Here is a 13875-nt window from a genome sequence, read left to right on the forward strand (position 1 = left end):
TGGAAGGGTCGCACAAATTTTTTGCAGTTTAGCATATGTGATATTTCTTCAATTAATGACTTGAATATGTGGAAGAAGACAATTCACTATGGACAATCACCAACATCCTCCACCAAGTTCCTCACCTTAATGTTGGCACAAGTGGGGCTCTAAATAAAAGATTCATGTCAATTGAGTTATGAACATATTATGTAAAGGTATGAGTCTGTTTACTTCTAACATAATATATAATATAGCATGGTATTAAAGTGTTTATTAAATAATGAGTTCATTATAATGTCATTGACATAATTGGTGGTGAAGGAAGCCTCTTGTTATGTGTGTTGGGTTCTAATATTTCATGTGGTCCTCTCTCTACTCGTAGGTGATTCTAAATTAATATCACAGGTTGATATAACATGTAAGATCAAAAGTTACACATAACTAATAGAAAAAAGTAATTTCTATCAGTGTTGTTAAAACTGTACCGGTTATTAGAGTACTGGTATAGTGGTACAGTGGTTCAACCAGTGGTTTAGTAATTAAACCGCATGCCGGTTAAACCGGATATAATATTTATATATAGATAAACCTATAACAAAAAAATTACAAATAGGTAGATACTCAAATTTATGATCCATATTTATAATCTACTCAAAATTCACATAAATAAACAACTTTAAGTCTTTAACAAATTCAAAGTCTAAATTAAAAAACATATATCAATCCAAAAGTATCACTTAACAACCACAAAATATAAATAGATAACATAACTCACAACTCACTCTATAAAACAAATAAATTTAGAGTTTTAACACTTAATATCAAGGAGTCAAAGTTATCTTATATGAATATTATATTTTTCTACCAAATCCTATCTTCAAACAGTACTCCAAGATTACACAAATGTCACTGACATTACACACGAATGTTATGAACCAAAATATGTAATCTAAATATGCTTTGGAAGCATGTGCCTTGAAGTGTTAAGAAGAGTTGGAAATATGGGTCTCCTTGTAATAGATTTTTAAGTTTTTAAGTTTTTTTAAAAAAATATATATATATATATGTGTATAAGCCAACCGGTTTAGTAAAATACCAGCCAGTTCACCAATTTTGACCGGTTTTAACCGGTTTTAATACTTGGCCGGTTCAACACCTGTACCGTACCGGTTAGGGGGCCGGTTCACCGGTTTTCCGGTTGAACCGGCCGGTACGGTACGGTTTTTATAACTATGATTTCTATGCAATGATATTGTAAATATTTATATGAAGTTATTATATCATCTATCATTCATTTGAATTACTTTTTCAAAGAGTCTATCATGATTAGTTAAAAATGTGGAAACTAAAATTTAAATATATCTTAAGTCTATTTTAAAATTAATAATATCATTATAAATAATTCAAATGGTATGTAAAACTTTAAGCTAATACTTTCTCTCATACATAATTATAAGGAAAAAAAATATGTTAAAATAATGTGGAACATTAAAATGTATTGAGGTAACATAACATATAATTATACTTGATTAGAAATCCCAAAAGATTTGATTTTTAAAAAAATTGAGATCACTTGGATTAGATATTTAGATGTATGTTGAGTAAACTACACGTCATCAATTTAAATCGAGGTATACCTTTTATTTCATTGTGTTGTATATAGTATAATATTAGATCATTTTTATTGTTTGATAGGATGTAGAATTATATTAGATAATAGACAACAAATAATAATTAGAAATTCATAATGTTGATAGGTGTTAATTGTAAACAGGGCCATATGACATTTTAACTTAGGCCCATTTGTATAGAGGTATGAGTTGCGTAACATTGACGTTAGGATGTTGGTCATTTAGCATCAAAACCTCAACACAGACGCATTAATAATTTATTTTGTTTTGCGAACCTCATCAAGATGGTGATGCGAGAAGAAACACCTCTAGCATTTTATTGAAAAATGTGATAGATTCCTTAACAAGATTGGGATCCTGAATATAAAATCGGAGCGCATTAATTTTCGCAATCTTTGTAGGATTATATTCATGAAAGATTGTCGGATTCTTGATTATTTCATCCATATTTTCTAAACGCTATATTATTTCCCATATTACAAATACAGGTATCAGCTACAATGATGCATAAATAATTAAGATAATTGAAATTTTTTATTATACTACGGTGGGGTGATTTTGTGTTTATTGGTTCATCTTTTCTTACCTCATAGGAACTTGGTCTCTCTAATACATCAATATGGTATATAGATCAGGTAGAAGATCAGCCGCTAATTTGCTACTCTCGGTTCGATTGACTTCAAAGCTTTTTCACTTTTTTCGCTTAGAGCTTCCACCGATGTCTGAATGCTACTTTCGTCTACGTATGGGTTATCTATATATATATATATATATATATATATATTAATATATAATAGATAGACCTGATTCTAAGATAAAATAAAATATCTTCCTTGAAGATAGGAACGAGGCTATTCGACTACCAAGATTTTGGGTTGAACCAATAGCAGGAGTTGACCCCTAAGCTATGGGAGTTTCAAGAGCCTTTGGTTAACTAGCAAACTTATTGTACTTGCCAAGCGGAGCACGCTCGTTATCCTTACTTTTATCTATGTCGAACCCCCCCTCCCATTGCTCTGGCCATAAGCTATGCCAGCTCCAGCTCGAAACCACATGATCCATTTTCTTATTGAGCGAAAGGTAGGAAATAAATCAGATTGATTTTTCGATCAAAAGTACTATGTGAAATCTTCAGTTTTTTCCTTGGGAGGTAAGGTATTGGAAAGGAATTGGAATGTAACAATATCGATTCATAAATATACAGAAGAAATGGTTCTCTATTGATTCAAACGCTATACCTACGAGATAGGGATAGAGAAATAGGAAAACACCGAATTGGATCACAAATTGACGAGTTAGTGTGAGCTTATCCATGCGGTTATGTACCCTTCGAATAGGAATTCATTTTCTAAAAGATCTCGGTTTTCGTGCTTCGGTGGGTCTTCGAGATCCTTTCGATGGCGCCCCCTATTATAGTAAGGCATGCTCACGAAACAAGATTCAATTGACACGTTCTTGTCTCCGACGATTAACCTATTCCAGAGCAGTCTGGTGGTTAGCCTATCTCGCACTACTCGAAGCCTTCGTAAACTAATTGTCGGTTCTATCGTAGTGAAGGTTGTTGTGAGGATATCCTTGTACTAGTATGTATTATTCACTAAAAATACTATAGTAATGTTAGTGAAATCGCCGGTACAAAGTCAAAAAATGGAATTACATTATGATTCTCTATCTGACCTATCCCTATGCAATGTAATTCAAGAATCAATCACTAGACGGACACTACTACAATAGTAGTGGAGTAAAAGAACTATCATTTACGGAATAAACTATTTAAATTCTCTTGTTGATCAGGCTACACCCAGATTTGAACAATTCATCCTTCGGAACTAGATCACATCCAGGATATGATGAAATAGGATGAATTGAGACGGTATTTTGTAAATACATAATTATCTTGAATACATTAACTATTTCTTTATTTTTCAATCGCGTGGAAAGAACAAAAGAACATCTTGTTCTTTCTTCAACAATTTCTAATCTCTAGTGGACATCTCAATAGGATTCGAACTCATATGAAGTTCTGACCATCTGTCAGAGAAAAAAGAACGATTTACTCTTGTAGGATTCCCAAGAAATTCTTCGATTTCTTCCATAAGCAGATGATTATTCATCCACTTCTCATGTTCCATGAATAGTCGGCACATTGAGGAAAATCCATAAATGAATTTAGGGAATTGCTCTGATTCGATCTTTGTTCGTTCTGTTTGAAGAAGGGAAGAATCCCAACAAAGAATGAATATTGAAGTATCAAATTAAAACTAGTAACTAACCCTAACATTGAAGTATTAAAAAGACTCAGATAAGCAAAAAATCTCAAATATCCTTAATCATGAGACATATAATTATCACTATAAATAAGAACCAGAATACCAACAATAGTAATTAATATTGACATAATAGAGGTAGGTGAATCAATCAAGTAGCCAAATTCTAAAGAAAAATCATTATTTATAGTCCAAGACCATACATATTGATAAATAAAACTTTTATTGATTTAATGAATAGACATATCAACCAAAAAAATCATAACTATACTTGGAAAAAAATACCAGAAAAAACCCACATACAACAAAGATTTTTTTGCTGGGAAAAAGTAGGAGCCTCACTCTTATTAATATAGGAACGGAAGAGGAATGAAAGGTATGATCCATGAGTATGGATGTATATATTCCATAAAAAAAATAGAATAAAAAATATGTTTATTCTTAATAAGTTTTGTTTCTTATTCCTGGTTCGGTTAATAAACAAGGAACATATAAATAAAATTATCTATTATTAATTTTTCTAAATCTTTGCGCAATTATTACTCCTTTAACGAATCTAAATCCTTGAATGGATGTAATTTTTGTAAAGCTTGAATTATATGCCTATTTTATTTGAAACATCGTATAGGCTAAATTTGGCCTTGAAATTAATAATGGTATTCACAGAATAAAGGTTATAATAATGATCTAAATATCCTATTTTCAACGGAAACATGAGTATATACATATAAATAGAACTGGTTATTTACTTTATAATATCATTATTACAATATCAGAGGATAGAATTTGTTGTAACGGTTTTCGTCAATTTCATCATTACACTAACACTAATACATTACATTACATGGACTAATATTTGAAGCATGCAGAGGTTTAGTGCAGAGCTAGAGCCGAATTATGGTATGGTCTCAAAATGGGCCTATATGAAAATAGCTAGCGTATAGAAAAAGGGAGCTTGATAAAATGCAACATTCATGGACTAAAGATAGATATTTTAACTCTTATAATAAATAAATGAATATTGGGCCCAATATTTTCAAATGTTTCAAAGAAAGACTCATGTCCCATGAGCCCACGACGAGAAAAAGGTTTTACTTTTTGATGGGTTTTAAAACTTGCCTGATGAGAGACTAATTTATTTTTGGTGAATGATTCATAATTTTGATTGAAAAAATACCCTTTCAAATAAAAAAATTACAGATACTCTTTATTTATTTTTGGGTAAAGCACTCTTTATCAAACTAGTTTTAAAAAACTTATTTGACGTATCCATTTAATTTGGAGACATTTTTTATTTATTAATTGTTAAAGTTGTTAGTTGATTTCAGTTTATTAATTGTAATATTGTTTTCGTTAATCGATTAAGAGTTTAATTAGTTAGTTATTAGTTATACATTGTAGTATATAAAAGGTAATTCCCTTATTCTTTGTAACTCAATTCTATATAGAAAGTTTTCATTTTCTCATTAATGATTTTCTCTCATACTTCTTGATTCATCAAGAAGCTTTATTTTCATGAATTTTCTCAATTTTTATCAAGATTCATGCATGACTTTATCATTTTAACATTAATAATAAAATAATATTTTTATCATTAAAAATAAAATGGGAAACAAATACTCCTCTTCAACACTGAAAGAATCCTTCTTCTAGGTGTATGGTGCTCTATGTGACACATGCAAAAAGAAAGAGGTATGAGACTGAAAATAATAGTGACTCGTGAGTTGTGAATCAAAGGAAAAGGCCTAGGCACGGAAAAAGAATGAAGACGATACAAATGAGCCCCCACATTGAAAGACGTAGACATGGCCCAATTCCACGGGGCTAGTAGAATGGTCGTTTCCATTTATAATAACATCCACAACCGACAAATTTTCGTGTATGTTGTTATTTGTTTGGACTGGGATCACCTGTTTCAAACAGTGTTATATTATATATTCCAAACTAATCAAAATATAATTATTTCTTTATTTTTAAAAATTTTCTATTATTTATATGACAAAATATAATAGGTTTAAGATATAAAATGAGACATAATCAGGGACAAATAATTTTTTCCCGTTTGTTCTTGCACGACCTTAGAAAATCAGAATGTGTTGGCATATATATACAATGGTTGTTGAGTTTTTTTCTTGCCAATGTTTTAAAATTTTAAATTATAATATATGCTCCTTATTTATTGGTCTAGTGGATAGTGTTTTAATTAAAATTTAGTCTTAAATGATAGTAAAAACATAAATATATTTATTTTCAAATATATTGAATGCACTTTCACAAAAGTTTTTCTTTTTGAACCATTAAAATAACCACGTATGCCCAAAAATAACAATTGAAACTAGAGATTCTCCCTCTTTAAGAGAGGCGAAATATTTCTTATTAATGTCGGGTGCTACTGTTAATAATTGTCTTTTTCGTAATTCAAAATATAGAGGTTGCATTCAAATCTTATTAGTATTTGTACCAAATAAAATCTTATTAGTCTATTATTTTGGTTAGTGTAGATCTTTATCACTACGGTAGATTTTTTGAAATATATAATTTTTGTTCATTTGTAAATTATGAGTTTTTTCAATCTCAGCTGAAGATAAGAGTAAAAAAATATAAATGGAAAATTAAACATATAAAGTAATAAACATTCCATTCTTTTAATAATGCTTTTAGTTTAAGAAAACCCTTAAATTATTTATATATATATATGTAGAGAATGCATGAGGAGTTCCAAGCAATTACTTGGCAGAATAAAAGATAAAGGGCAAAGTGGCAGTGATTCCAAAATAGAATTTGTGCCTTACCCTCCCATGATGAAGGGCATGAACGTACTCAACCTTTTAATATCACCACTATCTAACCATCACATTCCTTATTTATTTTTCTATTAATACAATGAAGCATCCACCTTCATTGCACACTGTCATGTTTTCTTCTCATTTTCACACCTTGAATTAAGATTAACAAATAAGACTATTGCATTTGACTAACAATGACACCACAAAAGATATAAAAAAGAATTAAAATTTTCACAATTTATATAACAAATTAAAATATTTATTATCCAACTTATTTTTTTCATTTTAGATATCTACAAACACTTCCAGAAATCACCTGAAGATAAAAAAATAATTAAAAACTACCATCTATATAATTTATCAAAATAACATTTTTGATATTTATATACGCAAGTTACAAAACTAATTAATGACTGTATAATCAGTGACTAACAGAAGACTCTTCCAAATATTTTTTATCTACAAATAAAAAACCTGATTATAGAAAGGACTCAAGTCCCTATATGTCGTAAGCAACAATAGATAATTAATCTCATAATAGTTTTGAGACACTAATGATGAGCGCTCACGCTAGTAATGGAGTATTATACTACTTAATACAGATACACAAACGTTGTTAATGTTATTGAACAAAAGAAAATAAAAGTGGGGCTAGTTTGTGGTGACAGAATCCAGATCTTACAGTCTAAACAAGTTTTCTTTCTGTCTTTTCTTCTTTCTTTCTTTCTTTCTTTCTTTCTTTGCAGCTCAGCAATTTGCTTTGCAACCCAGAGAGACATGAATTGGTTGAAAGAGAAAAGAATAAGCAAAACCCACAATTCTTCACTATGAAAGCCTTCACCTTCTTTATTATCATCCTTATCACTATTACCACATCGTCTCTATCATTCGCAAAAGGAGTCAACACTATTCAATTCCAATTCCACTCCTTAAATTCAAATAACTCAAGCAATGAATCTCACTCTAGAAGAATTCTCCACCAACCATTGTTCCCTGAGAGTTCTGTTCCACCACCATCAACCACCGAGTCACCGCCGACGGAAACAGAGACTCCTCCTTCTCCTGACGGTAACATTCCATTCTTCTACGAGAATCCACCGGGACCACCGCCACCTCAATTAGAACCAATAACTTCTAACGCTACACTCTCGAATTCGAACCCAACGCAACCTAACAAGGGAACGAAGAAAGTTGCGATTGCGATCTCGGTTGGAATTGTGACTCTTGGAATGTTAACTGCACTGGCGTTCTTCTTGTACAAGCACAAAGCTAAACACCAAGGGGAAACTCAGAAGCTCGTGGCTCGGGACCCGAACCCGAACCTGGAGGATACGAGGGCCCCACCATCGTCTAGTATTCTCTACATTGGAACAGTTGAGCCAACGAGAACGGAGTCGAATAGGTCGCCGTATCAGAAGCTCAATTCTGTTAAGCGATCGGAACGGTACCGTCCAAGTCCTGAATTGCATCCACTGCCGCCGTTGAGAAAGCCTCATTCCGATGGGAATTACCCGCCTGCGGCGTCTCCGTCATCTTCTGATGAGGAAAGTCACGCCACGACGGCGTTTCATTCGCCGCAAAACTCGTCGGTGAGTTACGATGAAGGGTATTACACGCCGGTTTCACGTCAGAGTTCTCTCGTTAAAAGTAGCCCCACCGCTGCCGCTGCCGCACCACCACCACCTCCTCCGGTTCCGTTCTCGAAGAGAACTTCCCCGAAGTCTCGAGTTTCGGTTTCCTCGCCGGATATTAGGCATATCATAATTCCATCTATAAAGCAGGCTCCGCTGCCGCCGTCTCCGGCACCAGCACCACCTGATAAACAAGTGAATTCAGGAAGTTCTAGAAGACCAAAGTTTTCAGCACCTCCCCCAGCTCCGAATTTAACGCATCTTCGATCACCAATCAACAAAGCCACGAAGGTTTCTAGGACTGTACTCAATGCTCCTCCTCCTCCTCCACCTCCTCCACCTCCTCCGCCTCCTCCGCCTCCTCCGCCACCGAGAAAAAAAGAGTCTCCAATAGTTAGTGTTTCATCGACACGTGAATCAAGAAATGAGAAATCTTTCAGTCCAAGTGAAGGAGGTGATAGCAGTGTAAAAAAAGGCCCACCTTCAGAGAATGTTGATAATAAAAGTGTGAATGGTGGTGTAAGGTTTTCTGAGGAGAGGGTAGAAGAGAATGAGAAACCAAAGTTGAAAGCTTTACATTGGGACAAAGTTCGAGCAACCTCTGACCGTGATACTGTGTGGGACCACCTCAAATCTAGCACATTTCCGTAAGTTAACTAAAATTCTAACTTCCTTCTATTTTGGGCTTTTACTATCTTTCAATTTATATTCATTTCTAAGGTATGGTACATTTTTTTGGGGTAGATTAAATGAGGGCATGATGGAGTCCTTATTTGGCTGCAATGCCACAACTTCTGTACCTAAAGAACCTCCAAGAAAGTCAGTTATCCCTTCCATTGATAAGGAGAAGAGGGTTTTAGACCCCAAGAAGTCTCAAAACATAGCTATACTAATAAGGGCACTCAATGTCACAAGAGATGAGGTGTCAGAAGCTCTTTTAGATGGTATGTCGTTTTATTCATTGTTTCTCATTTCTGGATAGTAATAAGACTTTAAAATTGCATTTGTCAACTTTCTAGTACCCAGATCTGAAGTGCTTGATTCACGGTTTCATGTGCACACTCATTAAGACATGCATATTCCTTTGGTTAGATTATTTATTATCACCTTCACCTGCAAAAATATTACTTCTTAAATATGTTGACAATGTCTGTATATATCATGGAAGGAATTGGAGTTCGGGGCATATAGTTACCCATAACTGTTTATGGCAACACTGTGTAGAGTAGGAATCATATAGTAACAGAGTGCATAGCTCAAGAACTTAAAGAAAAAGTCATCATGATTGCATCTTCAATCAAGTATGAAAAATGTCTAAAAATCATCATGTCATGTGAGTTATTATGTTTTTTCAATGGAGATGGAAAATTAAGTAGTCTGGAATAGTGAATTTGAAAATGCGGTAAAGACCAATTCCAGCTCATAAATTAAGAGAGTTCTGGTGACTAAAACTTCCATAACAAGTGTAAAACAATGATCAAACTTCCACCATGGTGTGTTCACACTGGTTTTTCCACTACTGCCAGCTGAGAAAGATCTTGATTTTACTCTTTTTTATTTTCATTTCCTTTTCCTGAGCAATTATTATTGTTATCAAACTTTAGATTGTCATTGCCGCTATAATCAACCAGCCTATCACTGTAACAATTCCTTAACTAAATAGATTGGCCTTGTCTGTGTGTAACTGTCAAGCTTTCTCTAAAAGCAATAGCACCCTTGTTTCTTAGAACAGTGAATTTCTGTGTGGTTATTCTATCCTCTATGTCACTCCGTCTTTATCTTTACTTCTTTTCCTAATAGACATTATAATCTCTATTTCCTTCATGCTTGATATCGACTAAGGATAAACCAATAACTCTTGGTTATTGCTTTCCTACAGTCCACTGATAGTCAGCCATTATTCCTATAAACACTTGAACTTGTGTCAAATTCTAAATGAAATGCATGTCAAACACTTCTATTGTGCCTCAAACCTCAGATCACACAGGTAAGTGTGAGGCTGTAAGATATGAAAGAGTTTAGTCCATTCTAAATTTTTTCCTCCATGAAGCAATTTTAATTTAGTTAACGATACTGTTTGAAATTAGTACACACTAGTTGTTTCCAGCTTAGGTCGTTTCCCTGACACAGCTATCGTTTGTTTTTACTTTGCAAACATCATGGTTGATTTTGTTTTTGGGTGAAACAGGGAATCCGGAAGGTTTGGGTGCTGAACTATTGGAAACCCTAGTAAAGATGGCTCCTACAAAAGAGGAAGAGATAAAACTTAAAAACTATGATGGTGACCTATCAAAACTTGGATCTGCAGAAAGATTTCTTAAAGCAGTGCTTGATATCCCTTTTGCATTTAAAAGAGTTGAAGCTATGCTGTATAGGGCCAACTTTGATGCAGAAGTTAACTACCTTAGAAAGTCTTTTCAAACCTTAGAGGTCTGGATAGCTTATATTCACCCCCTTGTTATCTTTGATCCCATGCTGTCTTCTTAGAAACTAATCAAACAGTTTGTTAAATATTTGTCAGGCAGCAAGTGAGGAATTAAGGAACAGCCGATTATTCTTCAAACTCCTTGAAGCTGTTCTAATGACAGGAAACAGAATGAACATTGGCACCAATCGAGGTGATGCTAAAGCATTCAAACTGGACACACTCTTAAAACTCGTAGATATAAAAGGAGCAGATGGAAAGACTACATTGCTCCACTTTGTGGTCCAAGAGATTATTAGATCTGAAGGTGCAGGTGGTGAATCTGAAAATGGGAATGTCAAGGGCCAAATGAGTTCCAATTTTAACGAGGATGAGTTTAAGAAGCAAGGATTGCAGGTTGTGGCTGGACTCGGTAGAGACCTTAGTAATGTAAAAAAAGCAGCAGCAATGGACTCAGATGTCTTGAGCAGTTACCTTTCAAAGCTTGAAACGGGGCTCGATAAAGTACGATTGGTTCTGCAATACGAGAAGCCAGATGTGCAAGGGAATTTCTTCAAATCCACAAAGCTATTCCTGAGAGATGCCGAAGATGAAATTGTTAGGATTAAGGCTGATGAGAGAAATACCTTATTTCTTGTGAAAGAAGTTACACAATACTTTCACGGTGATACAACAAAGGAAGAAGCTCACCCTTTCAGAATTTTTATGATTGTAAGAGACTTTCTAAATATTCTGGATCAGGTGTGCAAAGAAGTGGGAAAGATGCAGATGCATGATAGAATTGTTGGTGGTTCTTCCCGATCCTTCCGCATAGCTGCAAGTGCATCATTGCCTGTTCTCAACAGGTACAATCCAAGACAGGATAGAAGCTCTGATGAGGAAAGCTCATCTCCTTAGTACTGTGAATATGGAAGAAATTACAAGTTTCTCAGAATAAAAGTGAAAGTTAATGAATGATTTTTTGCAGAACTTCCCTGATTAAGTTCATTGGGTTTAAACTTGAAAAAGGATTTCAACAACGCACAATCCACTAGAGGGAGGTGCAGGGGATGGCATCATTTTCTTTCATCAACTTCAACACACGCTACAATCAAAATAGAAGTTACTAGAATAGATCAGTTCCACACATTTTCATATAAGAATGTATTGAATTACCTAAGAGGCTCCTACATGTATTTTTTGAATCAATTACTAATAATAAATAGCAGTTTTGCACCAATTCCTTTATGCATGCAGCATGCTTATCATTTAACAATCAAACCACACACTAGGGACGAGGCATTATGAGGACTAACAAATTCAAAAGTTTTAGAACTTCACGTGATAACAATGGTTGAACAAATTATGAGGTGACTAGTTTAACATTTCAACCATGCATATGTTTCAGCAAATAGCATGATGTTAGGGGTTTAAATCCTACAATGTGTATGGGGAAAAAATACGGTAAAGGCAAAACTCACTAATCTCTATGCCTTGAAATGAACTAATTTGTAACTGTTGATTGAAGAACACCCTTAATCTTATTAGTAACAAAAATAATTTTGTCCCAAGAAAGAATAAACAGGTCGTTGAAGATTTGAGCCAACTAAGCATGACAACCTTCGAAGCAACATTTACAAGTCCTATCAGACCTAGAATGAGGCCCAATGAACAAACTCTTGGTAGCTTTGGGCCGACCAAGTTTAGGCCCTCCTTCTAACTAAATTTGTTTCGAAAAAACTTTTTATATATATAAGTGTTGTCTGCATAGTTCGCAACAATTCAGAATAGCACGATATAATCTTTAACAAATTCCAACAATAAGTATAAAACATTATATTTGAAGATAAATGTATTTATCTTTTTTACATTGTGGCTAATGAGGAGAGCTTTAATATGTAAAAACATGATAAACAATATAAGAGGGTACCATCTAAAAAATAAATCATCATTTCATCAATTGTCAATATAAGCCGATAAAGGCTGACACCCTTTCATTATCCTGATTGATTTTTTTTAGCAACATGCCTGAGACTAGCGAAGAGAGATTAAATTGAAATCAATCATGGAGTAGAAACTCCAATTAAATCAATAAGCAGAGCAGTTTAAAGATTAGACTGTGGTCCCTCAAAAATCACATAAGCAGAATAAGAGTGGTTAAAGGATAAAACTTAACTTTGGTTAGAGTATGTATTTCCCCTATTACATAGCATAGGGTGCATCATATTTGTTTTATTTATATAGACAAATATTAATCTTTATCAAAACATTTTCTTTCTATTTTCAAGGGGTTAAAAAAGAGCGAATTATTTTAGATTTTGAACGTGGTATCTTACACTTCGTACTCCATGGCTCACATTTTTATCAACTGGGTTGATTCTTAGGAACACTCCATTATTAACGATTATGCCACCATCATAGATCAATCAAGATAGTAATTTGCATATTTATATATAGGCTAATAAATGTGCATACATTCTTGTCAATATTGCTTGTGATCTTGATGTGTTCCCCTATGTATTACTAGTTACTAGTAAGATTAAAATATCAACTAGTTATTTGTAAATTGTAATAGAGATGGAAGTGTTTGTTTTTATTTTTGCTTTTAAGTTAAAATGTCATCTTATTATACTTAAATGTTAAAAATGTCATGTTGTTTTAGCTTTTACTTTTGGAAGGATTCCTCTCTATGTCGGACAGTACCCTCATGTTCTTGCAACTATATTTTTGATTCTACGAATTTGTGTCTCAAATTAATGGGGTCACAGTAACTATCCATCATCCAACGCCATGAAATCTGATAAAGCAGCAATAGCAATATATAAAAAAGGAAAAAGAATAACTGTGGTAGTTGCGAAATGATGAAATTCAGCACTGAATAGCTTGACAAATGAGGGAATTGATGAATGGTGGCCAAACAACATTCAATTTGCTACTATGCTAGCAATATTATACATATGACATAGTATCAGTAATTCTGAAGCTCAGCAATTCCAACCACATTTTTTATTTATTTTCCATATAAGTCCATTCAGGAACTGTACATGTTTCATATAATGCTATCTCTCTTTGTGAAAAATCTCACACACTCATGATATGAGACATAGTAGTGATTGAGTTAAAGCCGTATTCTTGGAACCATGATTGTTTTTCCCAACCCCATTCTGCATCTGT

General features: G+C 33.7%; 1 protein-coding gene across 1 annotated transcript; it reads left to right on the forward strand.

Annotated features, from left to right (window-relative positions):
- LOC109348808 (formin-like protein 6) lies at positions 7190-11937 on the forward strand. The gene is made up of 4 exons (XM_019589375.1): positions 7190-8944; positions 9042-9241; positions 10486-10727; positions 10819-11937. Exons 1-4 carry the CDS (start codon positions 7494-7496, stop codon positions 11617-11619), a joined length of 2694 nt encoding a protein of 897 aa, XP_019444920.1. The 5' UTR covers positions 7190-7493; the 3' UTR covers positions 11620-11937.

This window comes from Lupinus angustifolius, chromosome LG06 (assembly GCF_001865875.1).
Source record: "Lupinus angustifolius cultivar Tanjil chromosome LG06, LupAngTanjil_v1.0, whole genome shotgun sequence".
Classification (NCBI taxonomy): domain Eukaryota; kingdom Viridiplantae; phylum Streptophyta; class Magnoliopsida; order Fabales; family Fabaceae; genus Lupinus; species Lupinus angustifolius.